Consider the following 19,928-nt stretch of genomic DNA (forward strand, 5'->3'; position numbering starts at 1 on the left):
CAACTAGATCTCGACCCGTGCAACCGCACGGGTGTTTATTTTTTTTATTTTTATATAAACACTTTTTTCAATTCTAAATTGGTATATATTATAATATATATGAAGTATGTCTATTAATTTTTAGAACATAATAATTTTACCGTATATTTTTCTATTGAATTGGTTGTTTCAAACTTTCACAAGTTATTAAAAAATGAAACTTTCAGCTTCATAGATTTATATTATCGAGTATATTAAGGTTGTTCAAACATAATAATATTAGAGTATACTTGTTCTCCATCAAATAGATTGTTTCAAACTTTTATATGTGTTTATTTCTTTTTATATATTTTTTTTTGTTGGATTAGTATTTCATTATTGAATAGATAAATAGAAATATAATTTGGAAAATATTAAAATATTATCATTTCCAAAGATAATCAAAACATTTCACAAAATAAGAAAGTTAACAAAAACTAAACTTAAAGCTTCATGTATAAATTTTATAAAGAATTTAATTACACATTTAAATATATTTTGTAAATGAACTATATACAAAACACAAATTAATGTGAAATCAGTTTAGTTTTAACAATGTACTTGATTACGTGTAGAAGTCTCGAGAAATATTTCTGCTCCTTGCAGTCTCTTTCAAACACGACGGTACATGATATGGAAGTAAAAATTGATAACAGAGTTTCCATATCACGGTTTTTTTGCTTGGAAAGGATTAATAGTTATTTAGTTCCTATAATATAGCAATATTGTGTTATAGATATATTATTTAGTTCCTATAATCTAGAAAGTGAGTTATTTAGATTTATAATAATGATAAGATTAGAGATTAAATGTAATATGATTTTCTAGTAAAAGATCTATTAGGTCCATTTTTAAAAAAAATCACACATAAATCAAGGTTGTGACTTCTGTTTTAATATATAAGATTAAAGTCTCTAGGATTTTAATTAAAACAGATTATAACAAAAAATGGTTTCAAACAAAAACTGAATCTCAAAAATTTGGTTTAAATCTAACTAATTATATTTACTAAATACAAAATAAATAAAAATTAGGGGTCCCAAAATTTTGACATTATAAAGAGAGCTTAGACAAATGTCTTTTTCACTTCAACGTGGACACAGCTCCCATAGTAGTGGTATATATTAATATTATATAGTCCGTCGTATCGTATGTTTCTTTTTTTGTTAAATCTTAATAGTATACATTTATATTACGAAACACAAATCTTCTACATCATTTTGCATGCGAGACAAAGAATAAATTATCAGAAAAGGTAAAATGAAATAGTAATCTAAGAATCCCAAATGGGACCAAAAGCAGGAACACCAGAAGCCTTACAAGCATTAACAACGTCACGACTTCCTTCAGGATTGCTCGTAACTATCACAACTTGAGCTCCAAACTTCTTGGAAGCTTTCACGGTCATTTCAGACACGTTAGGTCGCCCTAGAATTGCAGTATCGTGAACTATGATCCTGTCTTGATGAGGATAATCTCTAATCCTGTTCACAATCTCTGTCCCGAAATTATCATCTAGTCCTTTAGCCACCCATATCAAGTATACCTCGGCCTTACTCTGCTGCATGAGAAACGATAAAAATACACAAATCCCTGAACCGGTCGCCACAAGTAACACCTGTAAAAATATATATATATATATATATATATACATATATATATATATATATATATATATATATATAATGCGTTAAATTTGTAATGGTATTTCAGTTGAAAAAAATACAAAACTTAATAATAACAGCTTTTATTAAACTTATAATTTTGTTGATCATCAAAGTTTTTTCACAAGAATTTTGCCTAGTCTAGTTTCTACAAATATAAGTTTAAAATAAAAATCCTACAATAATATATTCAGAGCTATTAATGCTCAACTGGTATGTCGGTGGATTTATTTTGCTTTTGTAAATTAATTAAAAATCTATTTAAAATGGTCAAATATCCAACAAATAACCTGTTGAAATTTGTAACCAGTTAAATTATAAGTTTAAGAGAAAATTTATTTACCTTGTCATACAAGTTAACCAGATAAGGTAAGCCAGCAAAGTGAACCGTACGGACCCATAAGTGACTCGGAGGTTTCGAGACTAAAGACTTGGTGAAGTCGCCGACAGCACCAGCTAACATCATGTGCGATGTCTTCCCATCAGAGATGATCCCAAAAGCATGCCATTCCGACAACGGAGATGGACTGATCCGACCCAAGATCCCTGACTTGACGCCTCCTCTAAACTTTATCAGCGACGCGTGGCCCGAGAGAGATGAAACATCAACCGGAACGCGTCTCACAGTCAACCAAGGGAGCACAATCGCGACTGTGATCGCTAACGTGAACCAAAACTCTTGCGTTTTGATCAGCTTCGAGGCGAGATCATCGCTGTAAGATCTTGATATTGGATCGTAGGATATCGTCAGAACTACAAACGCCCAGACAAGACCTAAAGCAGACCAGCCAGCGAATCTGTGGACACGTTCGAAGACGTTGTGGTGTAGATGACGAACAAGTGGAAACGCGGCTAAGGAAGTGAGGCAGAGGAGAGAGAGAATCGCGGACGCAACCGCGATGATCGCTGTTGAAGTGTTGTCCCTGTCTTTAAGAGTGAGAACCAAAGCGTAGAAGAGCCATGCGATTGAGGAAACGCCGCAGCCGCTGTGGATACCCCCGAGGCTTTGTAAGAGCGATGTGACCGCGAGTTTGATGCGGACGGGGACAAAGGAGTGTCCGAGGATGTTCACGGTTAGGTAGAACACGAGTCTCAAGAAGGCTTCGCTTCTGCAGAGAGTTAGGGCGAGAATGTTTGCGATTGAAAACAGAGATGCTCTGTTTCTAGCGTAAGTGAAGTGTCCCGTGGCTGCGAGGACGAGAGCTAGGATGTTTAGGAACAACGAAACGACGAAGAGGCGTTTGTAAACGGTGAATAAGCCTTGATCAAGAAGTATGATTGATAGTCTTGAAGCGCGTTTCTTTGGAATAGGCGTTTGCTGCGGTTTCTCACTGTGTTTGCTTGCGGAAGAAGCAAGGATTGCCTTCTCGTCGTTTTCACCGTGTTGTTCGTCTCCTTCCTTGATTCCACCTTCTTCTAAGTAGTAAAGACTATCTCTTTCTTCCTCCTCCTCGTTGTCGGAGTCTAAGTCGCAGAAATGGCTGCTGGCTCGGCTCATAGAGTGTTGCATGGACGAAGGGAAAACTTTTGAGGCGTTTCTCATGAAATCCCATGGAAGTCGAAACCTTCTACTTTCGGGTATAGCGTTTGCGTTGCGGTTTTGATCAGTTGGATCGATAGCGAAAGGGTTTGCATGAGGTTTTATCTCGAACGCAACTCCTCGACAGCTAGAGAATCTCACAGTCGAAGCGTTTTCCATTTTTCTTTTCTCTCTTTTGCTGGTTTTAGGAGCTTTAAAAAAAAAAAGATGACTTGAGATGCAAGGAGAGTAAAGTAAGCTCTACTTGTCCTGTGTGAGGGCTTGTTCTGACTTCATGAAGAGTATGCCTCTTTATATAAGTTTGGTATCGCCATATTCAAATTTTCATCATTGACTAGAACAAATCCTTCGTTTTCACGTCATTTTCTCTTTCCCTTTGAAGACGATACCATACGAGTTATACATTATTCGACTTCGTTTGACTCTGACTTGGAAGCTCTGAATATGTCAAATGCAACTGATTAGCACAAAAAAACCTTTGATATAACAAATTTATGTCATACCATATGGAGATACCTAATTTACTAAGAATTTTAAGTATTAACCATTAACATAATCTGGTTACATATGGTTGGTATTGCGCATATCCAAGTTAAATATCAGCTTTGTTCACAAATTTTAAAGAGTTGATATGAATAAGCTACATCGCCTCCAAATTGTTAAAAAAATATTTTATTAATTTAAGAAAAAAAATTATTCGCAACCCTTAAACTCTCAAGAACTACTCTTTGTAGGGATCTGCGTTGATAGATATGTACTTTGAACTATTGAGCAAAATAAGTATTGAGACCTTCAATTTCCTGAAGAAAAAAAGTATATGGAAAGATATACAATGTTGAGGAGAAAAGATTGATATGTATGATAAGCTTACTTGGTAAACATATCATGACGATAATCCTGACTATTTCAATCAATAACGACCAAGTAATAAATAAAAACAAATCCTAAAACCTAGTTGTGTCAACTATTTTGTTCTCTGCCATCTTTGCCCCCCCCCCCCCCCTCTCTCTCTCTCTCTATCATTTAATTCAGGACGTGTGACGGTGTGAGACTACACATGGTGTGCAAGTTGACAGAGAACTTTTCAAACTGTACTTCTTTTATATAATTAATTAAGAGTGACATTGACAATTGCTAGCCAACATGTTTAACTTATTTAGGTTTACAAGTTAGGGATAGTTGATTATTGCTTTAGTCGTAGACAGTTTGATTATATGACGCGATTTGATCATCGAGCTATATATACATACGAAGTCTTCAAACAAACAAAAAAAAATATACAAATTTAAAAGATGAAATACATATATAGTTTTTTCCAATCATCGACATCCCAAATTTTAGCAAAAAAAACACCCAAAAACAAATAAATAGTAAATGAATAAAATCAGAATTCAAAATCTTCATTATCATCGATCTCATGGTCCAATAAAACCCAAGAGCCATCGTCTTGCTGGACCATACCTTTGTTTTTAAGAACCCTCCAATTTCCTGGGACCATACATTCAAGTCTGTTAGCCCGTCGACTGATTTGTTGACCAGTCCAATGTCTCTTTTCACATCAAGTCTGAATATGTCACTTTTGCTCGTTCCTTGAGTCCCCGCAACGCCATGCAAGTAAGATTCTAGGCAGTGAAACGTCGCGAAGTTTCCTGGAGATTTCATGTATTGCGACTTTCTTGTGTCAATTGAAAGCTCTTCTCCGACTTCGGCGTAGCCTAATGGTGGATAGATCGGAACTACGTCCGGTAGATTCTTTAAGATACTTCTCAAAATATAATATCAAATATGGTATATTTCCATTTACTATAAGTAATATATAAACAAACCTGATCACGCGCATTGGCCTTACTAAAAGGTGATCGTTCGTCCTCAGACATGTAGATTGAGTACCAACCTTGATGGATTTGTACTTGATCATTTTTCTCACCGAAGATATTTTTGGCGTTCACTAAACCGAATTCGAAGTCGTTGACCCATTCAAGTGGTTGCACTGAACCTCTCCAAGCGACGACTATATCTCTTCGGCCAAGAACCGCAGTGCCTTGGTCGTCTGTCACCGCTACGTAACCCATCCAGTTCGATTCCTTTGTACATCCCTCACGTGACAACGGGAACAATAGGAATGACTCAGGCACGTGGATCTGTGATGTTGCGTATAGAAACTTGGTCACTTTGTACTTAGTATACGGATGCGCTTTCTCTAAACCAACCTGTACGTGTTTTAAGAATCAAATCAAACCTCCGGTTATGAATCAAATCAAAGGTTTGATTTATGTTGCTTGCGTAACAGGAATAAACCTTCTCTCTTTATTTGTTACATAAATGTTTTCTCGACTCTACAAGTGGTATTGCAGAAAAGTAGAATCGAGAAAATATACGGAAAACAAGAAAATGTTATGTGCAATACTCTATATTGTTCATTGCAACAAATAAGGCTTCGTTTTTGGCACAAAATACCACCAAGCAGATCCAGAACTAAAAATTTGATTTTTCCAAGCCAAATTGTTTTGACCCTTAGAGCATCATTAGTGTATAGTCTCTCAGTCTAAGTCTCTAATAATTATTATATTAGTATTTAAGTATGATTATTTGTGAGCATTTAAATTTAAATGTTAAAAAGAAATTTTACCATTCAGAAATTGCCAAATGACAGAAGAGCTTTTGAAAATTGTACGTTCTTACTCTTTTTACATTCTTTCTCATCCTTTTATTTTTTTTATAAGTATTAATTATGTTCAGAAATTCATTTTTTCTGTCACTGCACATGCTCTATATATACTTATAAAAGAAAAGCAATCCCAAGATGGATGTTCGAAACATACGACGTCCTAATATTGAAAATAAATGTTTATTATTCTTTCCGTTTTCAAAAATAAGATGTTTTAGATTTTTTACTTGTTCCACAAAGATAGATTTTCTATATGTTTAAGATATTTTTTATACTTTTAAGAATCATTAAATAAAAATATATGAATTGATTAAATTTCATTGGTGAAAGATTATTGCAAAGTGTATTATAAAGTAAAAGAAAAATTAAATTATAAATATTTATTAAACTTTTAATAAGCGTGAACATTTTAAAAAATCTTAATTTCTGGAACAGAGAGAATAGCAAACAGTAACAACCTATTGAGCACTTTGAGGCCTTAAATTAATCATTTTATACAAGGACTCCCGCCATTGCTTTATTTGACTTCCACTTACTCAATTAGGGCAGAGGGGCTCTGCCAGTGAGACATTAAATATTTATGATTAAAGAAGATTGTTTTCATGATTAAAGAAAAGTCATTGTAGACTTGATTAATAAGTGAACTTGGAATTTTTATAGCTATATTTTTTAAACATTAAATTTCTTCGAACCATGTTCTACACAGATGTTACAAATTTTTTGTCTTCTTCTTTTTAGCTGTATAAAAAGAAAATACTTAAAATATTACTAATATTTTGTTTTTGGAATATTGATGAGGTCATTTTTTTCCAAACCTTACAATGAAACTCTGTAGCATTAAAATCTAGGGAAAACTGTTTTTTTAGAGCAAAAAAATAGTAACTATGTCCCTTTAGACTAATCTATATTTTGTGTCATATTTTCCTATAATACCCTTTAATATTTATGAAAATAATTTTAATAAATAGTTTTACAAACAAAAAAAATTTGGAAAAATAGTAACATTTGTTAAAATACCTATATGAACTTAATGGTATATTTTCCAGTTATAAAAAAGTTAAAATTATAAATTTCAGATTATGTTCTAAAAAAAGTAGAAATGACATTCTACGAAGTAGAAAACGAAATCTACTTTTTTCATTGAATCTACAATGTTTAGAATACGTGATCTACGTAAATAGGAGTATTCTACAAATATGTAGAATACACATTCCGCGCTTAACCTACCATTCTAAAGTTCTTAGAAATCAAAATCTACACATTAATCTAATTCTAAAACATGTAGAAACCGACTTCTACAGATTTACTATAAATCTAAAACATGTAGAAATCAAATTCTAAAAATTACTATAATTCTACAAAACTGTAGAAATTGATTTCTACATATTAGTTGTATTCTACGGATAAGAAATCAGTTCCTAAAAATATGGAAACAAAATATTTGAGAATATTCACTTTTATATTTTTTTAAAAAATCGATTTTTTAAAAAAAAAAAAAAAAAACGAAAAAGAACAAAAAAAAAACGACAAATCGAGTTTGGGTGAGAATTTGATTTTCTCCCCCTTTGTTCGTGAATGGGAAATTAAGGATTTCGTCCCAGAGAAATCGAGTTTAAAGAGTTGAAATCATGCTTAGTCGGTTCAAATCAAGTGGGAATCAACCCGGATATAATCATACAAAACCAAAAAAATCGATTTGGGATTCTTTCCTGGGCACGGGATCGATCGATCTATCCTTAGTGGATCGGTCGATCTGTAAAGAATCGACCTTCGCCGATCGAGTGAAATGGACCAGGTCGATCAGTATATATTTCGCGTTTTTTTGTTCTGAATAATTATCGGGATCGATCGATCCACTGTAACTTGTAAAGCTGGATCGATCGATCCCGCTTGTCGAACTCATTATTTATCTTTTTAAAAAAATTACAATTTTAAGGGCATTACTGCCATTTTCGAAAAAATTAGTCTAATAGGACATAAAGTAGTACAGATTAGTCTAAAGGGACATAGTTACCTTTTTTTTGCTCTAAAAAAAAAGATTTCCCTAAAATCTAAGCCTAACACTAGAACATTAACCAATCAGTTCTTTTTTAAAAAAAAATCAAATTATTTAAACTAATGAATCGTTTATTCTACTCCTCATATCGTTTTTATTCATTTCAAGATTTGACATGAATTAACATGATTCTTTTAACCCAAACACAAATCACGATTCTACAAAGATATATAATAAAGCGTTAAAACCATACTGAATGTGGAAAAAAGACAGAATAAGAAAATAATAATGTTAGGTTCTGTAGTTTATAAAGCTTACTAGTTAATTATAATCTTTTTGGACAACGCTTACCAATTACAACGTAGTGTACTTTATTTAATTTAATTTTAGCAGAAGTTACCAACAAATTATATTTTTTTTTTAAAGAAGAAATTTTCCAGTGTTACCTTGGCAAAGAAATCTTTTCTGGAGTAAATGCTAGCGCCGGCGAATTTAGATTCAGTGTTTATATTGAAAGTATCATAACCAGCCTGAGCCATCTCCCCATAATGTATGATATACTCCCGGAGATCTTGATCCAACGGCTGTAGCATCCCTTTCCAATGGTTTTGGCCGTTCAGATCTCTCCATCTCTTTGCGATTTCTGTAGATACTATCAATTTCTCCTCTTCTTTCTTCTTCTTCTTTGTTCTCTTGAAGCTGAAACACTTCGTCACTTTCTTGTCTTCTTCGTCCATTGTATCAGATGTTTAATGTTTCCTCTCTACTCGCTGAGATAAGCTCTCTGGATCGAAGAAGATAAATTATGTTGGAAACGTTGGAGATACAGTACGGTTTTGGTGGATATAAATAATCGTTCGCGTAATCGAGGCGTGTTGCAATCCTTGTCGAGACTTCAATATAATACATTTTCTTTGGTAGACAGAAAGTTTCAGTTTCTTAATTTATCTAAAATAAATTCTTCTAACGTTTAAGGAAAGCAATAGCTGACATAGGACCATGATTAACTGGGTTCTTAGAACATGATTAATGGAGAATTTTTAAGATGAGGTTCTTAGTGGAATATAAAAAACCGTCTCTTAACTTCTAACTAAAAAACTAAGAAACGGCTCTTAAATATCTTATTTAGTTAAAAGTTAAAAGACTGTTTCTTATATTCCGCTAAGAACCTCATCTTAAGAACTCCTCATTAATCATGATCTTAGGGTGAGATTCTTAGCTTCGACTAAGAATATTTTCTTAGCTTTTAACTAAGAAAAGCTATAAGAAGCATCTCTTAAATAAGAGATATAAGAACCGTCTCTTAGCTGAAAAGTGTCAAATCATGAGTTAAAAACCTCAAATTAAGAAACCGGGTTAATCATGCTCTAACATATCTCCATACAAAGAACAATCAATTCCTTTTTTTTTACTTTGAATGGTGACCAAACTAAAGAGGAATTTTTTTTTTGAACAACAATAGAATTGTCATTTAGAAATATGTTTTTTTTTCTGAATAACAAGAAGAAAGATGTTTCAATACAACAAAGGAGAGACACGATACAGAGCATTTTTATTTGAATATTGATTTCTACCAAACCAAAAAACGATTGGTTTACTTTCGTGTTAAAATTACTTGATAATATGCTTTATGAGGAACTAAATTGAAACTGAAATTGTACTGAGCTAAACTCCTATGTTTGCTAAACCGTGAAAAAACTCATATAGGATTTGAGATCAGGATTAAGGATTGCTATATATATTTTAATTTCTTTATCTTATTCTTGCCTATGGAAGCTCAATTACATGGAGGTCTATATACTAATAATTCCGCTCACTTGTTCACGTTGTTACTAGTATACAAGTACTAAACATATGAAACATATCAGAGTTGGCCAGTCGAAGTATTTTCGCATTTTGTCCGGGATAGTTTCTACATTTAATAGTTGGTTTGGTATGATTGTTTTTATTCTCTACTTGCTACGTTTTGTCCTCTATGATTGATGAAAGATCAAATGCACTTTGTCTTTAAAGGATATCATTTCTCAGCAGCAATATATTGGATTTTGCTCTCTATTTGTCATCATCTATTGTGAATTGAATCACTAAACTCTTTCTAATATCATGCCCTAAATTTCTATTGTCACATTTAGATCCTAAATTCCTATTGTCACATTTAGATTGAGATCACAGTTTGAATTTTCAAGTTCTAACATTTTCCCAATGCTCACAACTCACACTGTCTGTGTCAAGGCCCATTCAGATCTGATCACTCGTGCAAACATCATTGTACAGTGTATACACATGAGACAGTGAGAATATGCAAGTACAATCTTGTATGATTGCATTATCAAGCTCCCTCTCAAGAGCATAAGCATAGTTTGGAATCTTTTGAAGGTCTTCTCGCCGGTCCCTTGAAACATACCCAAGGCCGCACTTCCAAACTTAAGGGTTTCATTATTTTGATAGTTTCATGAACTATAGTTGACACACCCGAAGTCATTACAATATGTTCGATTTAAAAATTGAATATGATAGAATTAGTTATGATTGTACAGATACACAAAAGCCAAGTGTACACGAGGTAATAATTGCAGACTTGCTGTATAATGTGAAAGTATTGAATATTTTGGTGAAAAAATAGTCCTCAGTCGAAAACATGGCTTTGCGAAGGCCCATTTCATTATCGACTCCACAAAATCTAACGGTCACGTTTAGAAGAAATCGATTACCCTGAAAATGCTAGTTGCCCAACATGTTTTTCTGTGTTAAACAAACAAAATAGCATGATCATTGGGATCATTACTCTTTTACTACTTATGTCATAACAATATATTCAATGATTCATACGGTTAAATGGATCATAAATCTATCATTCGGTGAAGTAGATTTTTAGAAATTAGTGTTGTTGTAGAATATGTACTCAGCCATTTTCCAAAGGTTAAAAGTGTTGGAGCAAATGGGAGTACGAGAATCAAGGAGGTGATAGAGATTGGAGTTGGTCGTTATCGTTTTGTTTTGGTGTTTATCTTGTCGAGTCTTGCGGCTCAAGTATTGTTAGTTCTTATCTTAGTTTATGACCTAAGTTTTCAGAGTTATCTATTAGAGTTTGTAAGGCTATATAAAGCCATGAGTTTTCTATGAATAAGACGCAGAGGTTTTTAGTTTCAGATAACAGAGCATTATACTTTACAAAGTGGTATCAGAGCTCTGTTGAAAAACCTAAGAGATGGGAGATGATAAGATGAAACTGCCACAATTCGATGGCCATTGGGATCACTGGAGCGAGGTGATGGAGAACTTCTTCCGAGCCAAGGGGTTATGCACTACAAGAAAACACAAGTTTTACGAGGGCAGTTTTCCTCGTGATTTCGTCGTAAAAACAGTGTTACGAGGAATTAGCGAGGAAACCCGTTTCGTCGTTATACGTTTGTCGTAACGCATATATCCTCGCTAATTCGTCGTAACGTAGCGAGAAAATAATTTCGTCGTAAAAGCGAAGAAGAATATTTCGTCGTAAAGACCACGTAAAGCTTCCACGTAAGGACGTCGCTAAATTTCCTCGTAAATACCTCGAAAGCCATTCCTCGTTAAAGCCACGTAAATAACTCGAAAGTAAATACTCGTAAAGTAAACGTAAATACCTTGATAGCTTTCCTCGTAAAGACCACGTGAATTTTCCACGTTATTTCCTTGTAAATATTTCCTCGTAAAAACCTCGTTAAGCTTCCACGTAAAGAAGTCGCAAAATAACTACGAATTTACTTCGTTTCGTTATTTTACAGAAATAAAAAAAATTATAATTAAAAAAATAATTTAAATTATTTAAATTATTAATAAAATTAAAATTCTAAAAAAATCAAAACCAAAATATTTTATATGTAAATAAGTTTTGAATTCATAATACAAGAACCGAAATTAAAAAGAACTAAGGGTCGTTAATCGCCCGGTAGAATTCATCACTCCTCGCCGTTACATCCGCCTCGGCATGTGAGTCGTTGGTTGGTGACTACCCGGCTCACCGAACATCTCTCTGTAATGGGCAGTAAGTCTACCTTTTCGAACCTGAGAAAAAAATTTAATTTTTTAAATTTCCGTCAACAGTATATTTTCCAACATTATCCACCTAATCAACACTAAATAACATAAGATCCGTAAACTTATCTAAATTCCCTATACTAACCACCTAATCTACCTAAACTAACCAAATTAGAGAGGAATTAGAGAGGCTTACCATTGCAACGAAACAGGGAGGAAGTAGAGAGGAAGTAGAGAGGAAAGAAAGAGTGAGCATTCGGGGTGTATATATAAGATTACATTCCGTCGCAAATTCCTCGTAATTTTACGACGAATTACAGAGGCCCGTGTTTTTTTTTACGACGAAACAGCGAGAGATTACAAAAGCCCGTGTTTTATTATACGAGGAAGTTACGAGGAATTACAAAGGCCCGTATTTTTTAGGTACGACGACGTTACGACGATTTTGCTTACGTGGAATTACCGAAGAAAGCTTCCCTATAAATATACCCGTAACTCTCCTTCTCAACCCACACCCAAACTCCCAAATCACACCCTATCTCACTTCATACTCTCATATCCAATCCTATTCAAATTATAAAAATTAGAGAAAAAAGGAAGAGAAGAAGATATTGGAATTTATGTTGGTGAGACTTAAGTAATATAATTGCTGGAAGTCTTGCCACATGTAAATCCAGTATATTTCTTCTTTTTCTTTTTTTTTTCTAGTTTTTACGGTACGAGGTGTTTACGACGATTTTGGTTACGAGGTGTTTACGACGATTCTGTCCTACGTGGAATTAAAGTGGGCCGCGTTCATCATTTACTTTACGTGGTATTTACGACGAATCTCTCCTACGTGGTATTTACGACGAATCTGTCCTACGTGGTATTTACGAGGAATTCGTCGTAAGTTCGACGTTAACATACGAGAAATTAACGAGTATTCCGTTTAAATCCCTAAAATCCGAAACCCCAAACCCCAAACCCCATATTCCTTATCTTCTACTTCATATATTCCAAACCCTATCTTTATTTTCATTCCAAACCACAATTCCTTATTTTCATTCACTCAGAGAGTCTTACGTGGAATTAGCGTGCCCCGCTTTCTTTATTTTTTTAATTTCGTCGTAAACTCCTCGTGGCCTTACGACAACCTTACGACGATTTTGGCTTGCGTGGAATTAGCGTGGCCCGCTTTCTTTATTTTTTTAATTTCGTCGTAAACTCCTCGTGGCCTTACGACAACCTTACGACGATTTTGGCTTACGAGGAATTAACGAGTATTACGTTTAAATCCCTAAAATCCGAAACCCCAAACCCCATCTTCCTTATCTTCTACTTCATATATTCCAAACCCCAAACTCATCTACCCTTGAACCTCAATCTATTCTTTCACCTCAAACCTTATTTATAATATATTCCAAACCCCAAACCACAAGTCCTTATTCATAATTAAAATAAACTTTCACTTTACCTTATTCATAAATCAAACTCCCACATTATCTTAATCATAAAACAAACTACATAAAATCAAATACATCAATCGGATACATCAACATTCTCGTCATCACTAGAAACATCATCATTTTCATTAAACTTGTCTTCAACAGCTTCGTCTGTGGCATCGTTGGTAAGATCTTCGTACTCGTGATTATGCGGATCAATGAGAAGGATGTCATCAATTTCTTGTTCAGGTTCCTCGACTTCATTTATCTGTTCTTCTTGCAATGGTGGTTCTTATCCACTGATAATTCGTCCTCGAGGTGTAACTTTGATCACAGCTAACCAATTTATACCCGAATCTCTCATTCGAGGGTATGGAAGGAAGCTAACTTGGTCTGCTTGTGAAGCTAAGATGAAAGGCTCGAATTTGTTGTACCTTCGTCCACCGTTGACATCAACTACACTGAATTTGTTAGACCGAACACCTCTGTTGACGACGGGATCGAACCATTCACATTTGAAGAGGACGCATTTCAGCTTCAATATCCCTGGAAATTCGACTTCAATAATCTCCGTCAAGATCCCGTAGAAATCTATTTTCCCTTTCACACATATTCCATAGTTACTGGTCGCCCGCTGTCTACCATACTCATATGTGTGAAAAGTATAGCCTCGTGTGAAATTACGACGAAAATTAATTGGATGGCCAAAAAAAACGGGAGCTAATTACCAAGTTGGTGGATTCAAAATTTCCTCGTTAAGTACACGTAAAGTATTTCGTCGTAAAGAACTCGCGAAGTTTACGTGGTATTTACGAGGAAATAGTGTTTCCTCGTAAAAGCCACGTCAATTTACATCGTCTTTACGACGAAATTGTTTTGTCGTTACCTTACGACGAAATAACGATGCTTCTCTTTTTCCACGTACTTTCCTCGCAAAATCAACGTACTTTTACGAGGATTATTTTTCCTCGTTAATTATCCTCGTTAAACTTACGTTTTCTTGTAGTGATGGAGTGTAATTGAAACCAGTTATGAGGAACCGACGGACACAACAGTCTTGACAACCGAGCAGAGAGAGGTGCTTGACAACGCCAAGACCAGTGACCACAAGGTGAAGCACTACCTGTATCAATCCATTGATAGGGTAACGTTTGAACAGATCTTGGACAGGAGAACATCCAAGATCATCTGGGATTCAATGAAAAAGAAGTTCGGTGGAAACGATCGTGTGAAGAGGTCGTTGCTTCAAAAGCTCAGGAGAGATTTTGAGTTACTTGAGATGAAAGATTCTGAGAAGGTGGAAGAGTATTTCACAAGAGTTCTGGCCATCACAAACCAGATGAGAAGTAATGGAGAGGAGATGCCAGATTTGAAGGTGGTGGAGAAAATACTCAGGACCTTAAGTGAGAAGTTTATGTATGTGGTAGTCTCCATAGAAGAGTCTAAGGAGATCGAAAATATCACACTAGAGAAACTGCAGAGTTCGCTGGTAGTACATGAACAGAAGTTTAGAAAACCAGAGAAGGAAGATGATAAATTGTTGATTGTGTCTCAAGGAAGAGGAACAGGAAGCAGAGGAAGAGGCTTTAATGGAAGAGGTAGGGGAAGAGGACGCGGTAGAGGCTTCACAAATAGAAGCACCGTTGAATGTTACAAGTGTCATAAGCTTGGACACTTCCAATACGAGTGTCCAAAGTGGGAAGAAGAAGCAAACTATGCTGAGGACAGTGAAGACATGTTGCTAATGGCTTATGTTGAAGAAGAAGAGGACGAAGTCACGTCTGATCTGATATTGATGGCCCAATCAGAAGCACGAGAATCCACAAAGAAGACAGCATGGTTTATTGACTCAGGATGTTCTAATCATATGAGTGGGAGCAGAGAACTATTCTCAACAATGGATGAGAAGTTTAGGCACTCTGTTAAACTCGGAAACAACAAGAAGATGGAGGTTGTTGGAAAAGGAAGTGTGAAGATAGTACTAAGAAACACAAACTTCACTATTAGTAATGTCTTTCACATTCCGGAACTCAAGAACAATCTACTGAGTTTGGGACAGCTTCAAGAGAAGAACATCTCTGTAATCTTTCAGAAGGGCATATGCAAGATATACCATGATGATAGAGGACTACTGGTTGAAAGCAAGATGAGTGCAAACCGGCTGTTCATGCTGATAGATCAAACCAGTGATGCAGAGAGATCAAAGCAGCATTGTTTTCAGACAGTGGCAGAGGATGTGCCAAAGTTATGGCATGAACGCTACGGGCATCTTAGCCATCGTGGAATGAAGATGCTGCAGAGTAGGAACATGGTACGAGGGCTTCCTGCATTTGATGAACAGAGCTTCACGTGCTCTGACTGCTTAGTAGGGAAGCAACCAAGGAACGCTATTCCTAAGAAAAGTATATGGAGAGCTAAAGAAACGCTGGAACTGATCCATTCTGATATCTGTGGACCCATAAGTCCCACATCTCCTAGTGGGAAGAGATATATTCTTTGTTTCATCGATGACTACAGTCGAAAGGCGTGGGCACATTTTTTGAGTGAAAAGTCAGAAGCATTCGCACAGTTTAAGATGTTTAAAAGGAAAGTGGAAATCGAAACTGATAAGCATATCAAGTGTCTGCGAACAGATAGAGGAGGAGAGTATACATCACGAGAGTTCTCTGACTTCTGTAAAGAGGAAGGGATCAGAAGGCAACTAACTACAGCCTACACGCCACAGCAGAATGGCATTGCAGAGAGAAAGAATCGAACCGTAATGAACATGGTTAGAGCATTACTCTCAGCAAAGAAAGCACCGAAGTATCTCTGGTTAGAAGCTGCAAATTGGACATTCTATGTTCTAAACCGGTGCCCAACAAGTGCTGTAAAGAACATTACGCCTCAAGAAGCTTGGAATGGAGTCAAACCCAGTGTAGAACATTTCCGTGTGTGGGGAAGCATTGGTCATGTTCATGTGCCAGATGTAAAAAGAAGCAAGCTAGATGGAAAGAGCGTAGAATGTGTGCTAGTTGGTCTATCTGAAGAGTCAAAAGCGTATAGACTATACAATCCAGTATCGAAGAAGATGATGGTGAGCAGGGATGTGGTATTTCAGGAGAACAAGGGATGGAACTGGGAAGAAGAGAAGGATCATCAAGCAGAGTCTGTCCTCACTTGGAATGATAATGATGAAAGTTGGGAAGAAAGTGAAGAAGAAGGTAGTGACAATGAGACTCCAGTGGCTGCAACAGAACCAACCATCGAACCAGAACCACCTGTAGAAGTAGCAGTAGAGCCTCACAACGATCCAGTTGTACAAACTAGGGAGGGACGAAATACAAGACGTCCACGTTACTTGAATGATTATGTCACTGAAGTTGCAGACATGGACGATGATGATGAAACTCACATGGCTAACATGGTAGAGTTTAACTTGACAGATCCATCTACGTTTGAAGAAGCAGAGAAAAGTCAGAAGTGGAGAGAAGCCATGGATGTAGAGATGAACTCAATTGTGAGAAATCGAACTTGGGAACTGGTGAACCTACCAAACGAAGCTAAGTGTATCGGTGTTAAGTGGTTATATAAAACCAAACTTAATGAGAATGGAGAAGTGAGCAAGTACAAGGCACGTTTGGTGGCTAAAGGATATTCACAAGAACATGGCATAGACTACATCGAGGTATATGCACCAGTTGCCAGAATGGATACCATCAGAACTATTATTGCAACAGCTGCACACAGATCTTGGGAGGTGCATCAGTTAGACGTAAAGTCTGCGTTTCTTCATGGAGTTCTCTCAGAAGAAGTATATGTGCAGCAGCCAAAAGGGTACGAAGTTGTGGGACAGGAGAACAAGGTATACAGGCTTCACAAGGCATTGTATGGCTTAAAACAAGCGCCAAGGGCTTGGTTTAGTCGTATTGAAGAGTACTTTGTCAAGGATGGATTTACAAAGTCACAAAATGAAGAAACTCTGTTTCTAAAGACAGAGGATGACAATACATTGATTGTGAGTGTCTATGTCGATGATCTTATCTACACAGGGAGCAGCCTTAAGATGATGGATGAGTTCAAGAAATCAATGAAAAGAGAATTTGATATGACCGAGCTAGGGAAGATGAGATATTTTTTGGGTTTCGAAGTTCTGCAAACATCAAGTGGGATTCACATTTGTCAATCAAAGTATGCGCTTGAGATACTGAGACGGTTTGAGTTGGAGAATTGCAATTCAGTGAGAAATCCAATGGTTCCAGGGAGTAAGATCGATATTGATGATGGAGGAGAGCGAGTTGATGAGACGTTCTACAAACAGATCATTGGAAGCCTTATGTATATCACCAATACCAGACCTGACCTGCAATTCTCAGTGAGCCTTCTAAGTCGTTTCATGTCAAAACCCACACAACTTCATGTTCAGGCTGCGAAGAGAGTATTAAGGTACTTAAGAGGGACTCTAGACTACGGAATCTGGTACAAGAGAGGAGGAAGAGGAGAGTTGCAGATATACACTGATATTGACTTTGCAGGTGATGTTGAGAGTCGAAAGAGCACTTCAGGATATGTCTTTCTTATGGACGATGCAGCAGTTGCTTGGCTTTCTAAGAAACAGCCAATTGTGACACTCTCAACTACAGAAGCTGAATATGTTGCTGCATCAGTCTGTGCGTGTCAAGCAGTTTGGTTCAAGAGGGTCTTGGAGGAGTTAGGACATCGTGTGAAAGAAGGAACCATCATTTGGTGTGACAACACTTCAACAATTAAATTATCTAAGAACCCGGTGTTCCATGGAAGGTGTAAACACATTGGAGTACGTTTTCACTTCCTGCGAGAACTGGTTAACAATGGAGAGATACGTTTGGAGCATTGCGATTCACAGGAACAAGTAGCAGACATCTTTACAAAACCATTGCGACGAGAAGTGTTTGAGGACTTAAGAGACAAGCTTGGAATTTGCTCTGCAGCAAGTAAGCTAAGCCTTGTGAACCAAGCTTAGTTTAGGGAGGGTTTGTTGGAGCAAATGGGAGTACGAGAATCAAGGAGGTGATAGAGATTGGAGTTGGTCGTTATCGTTTTGTTTTGGTGTTTATCTTGTCGAGTCTTGCGGCTCAAGTATTGTTAGTTCTTATCTTAGTTTATGACCTAAGTTTTCAGAGTTATCTATTAGAGTTTGTAAGGCTATATAAAGCCATGAGTTTTCTATGAATAAGACGTAGAGGTTTTTAGTTTCAGATAACAGAGCATTATACTTTACAAAAAGATTGGATATTACTTAAATAGGGTTTGTACATTATGATTGCTGAGAAAGGGGTAAGATATGGATACCATTCTTTTTTTCTTTCTTTTTTTTGCATAGAGAAAAAACAACAGCATGTGAGAAGGGAGAGCTCCCTTTAACACCTCAAATATGGCTAAGTGTCCCCAACACAAATCTTATTCATAAATTCACACATACCAACTCTTCAATAGAGCCCACTTTTGAGAACCAAAGATGCAATACTCAAAATAGGAACATTTCTATTAATATGTCTTATCACATTTTTGTGAGTTGTCAATGCGGCATCACCAACTTCAACAAAGATTAACTGTTTTTAATGCAAACAGACAATCGTGTTTAAAAGATACTGTACTGTAAATTACATTAATAACTAAAAGTTTTTTTTGGGGGGGGGGGGGGGGGGGGTGGTTGCAAGCATGTAAATTACAAATCATTGTAGTCTACATTTTCTTCTAGATAATCCAAGAGTTTTACACACTGAACTAACTCATTGCTGATTACAATTTCTTTTTGTGCTCTAGTCTAAACCTTATTACAATAGAATGATAAAAGTTTAAACACAAAAACATGGCAGACTCGATCAATCATATTCAGAAATTTAAGCTTTGCATAAAATATAGTTGGGTATGTGTACACATGAATGAATGTGTGCAAATTGGTGTCTATTTTGTATGTTACGGCAATATAGAAAAGACAAGATGTTGATTTTTTTTAAAAGGACCACCTTCAAAATATTGTTGTCTATGGAGTTTATTAAGCATATACACATGGAAATCTATATAGATATGTCATTCCCCACAAGTTATGTGACATTCTTTTCAATTCTCTGTTCTTTCCCTTTCGTCGCCGCTGCTCACATTAATTACCCCTTTCACCTTCATAGTTACCTAATCTTCTCTCAATAAACCAATCTAGTCAATCTAAGAAAAACTAAGAACATATTAGGTTTACACGTTCGTTTTGGTCGATCTAGATTTGGAGATACATTTATTTAACTGCTCGCGGTCAATTTCTGTTTGTGTAAAGTATTTAATCCATGTCAAATTTGGGAAATAGACTATATAACTCATAAAGAAATATAAAAAAAGCCATCATATAAAATGACGAAACTGTTAATGGATTATGCCTCAGGCGATGATGTAGATGTATGCATGTGTTTGATTAAAATACAAAAAGGGAAAAAGCAATTAGATTTTTGCTGAGGAAGCAATGCTAGTAGAAGTCAGCATCAAACACAGCTCTGTTCTCACATTGTTTCTACCTCCAAGTGCACACATGTAGTATACATATTGCCAAGATGATGCTACCGATCTCAGTATTATTGCTAATGAAAAA

The 19,928-nt window shown here is 35.8% G+C and overlaps 1 protein-coding gene and 1 pseudogene across 1 annotated transcript; both read right to left on the reverse strand.

The window, feature by feature from the left end:
- Positions 1-111: 111 nt before the first annotated feature.
- LOC103861002 lies at positions 112-4,249 on the reverse strand (annotated as a pseudogene).
- A 229-nt stretch (positions 4,250-4,478) lies between these two features.
- On the reverse strand, positions 4,479-11,702 carry LOC103861168 (phospholipase A1-IIgamma). The gene is made up of 2 exons (XM_033288424.1): positions 8,333-11,702; positions 4,479-5,432 (listed from the first exon to the last, which is right to left on the reverse strand). The coding sequence occupies exons 1-2, from the start codon at positions 8,621-8,623 to the stop codon at positions 4,989-4,991; spliced, it is 735 nt and encodes a 244-aa protein (XP_033144315.1). The 5' UTR covers positions 8,624-11,702; the 3' UTR covers positions 4,479-4,988.
- Positions 11,703-19,928: the final 8,226 nt, after the last annotated feature.

Source organism: Brassica rapa, chromosome A03, assembly GCF_000309985.2.
Source record: "Brassica rapa cultivar Chiifu-401-42 chromosome A03, CAAS_Brap_v3.01, whole genome shotgun sequence".
Lineage (NCBI taxonomy): Eukaryota > Viridiplantae > Streptophyta > Magnoliopsida > Brassicales > Brassicaceae > Brassica > Brassica rapa.

Coding starts and splice junctions, on each gene's coding strand:
- LOC103861168 (XM_033288424.1), bottom strand. CDS start 8,623: ATGGACGAAGAAGACAAGAAAGTGACGAAGTGTTTCAGCTTCAAGAGA. Junction 5,433..8,332: donor GAAAAGATTTCTTTGCCAAG/GTAACACTGGAA, acceptor AAACACGTACAG/GTTGGTTTAGAGAAAGCGCA.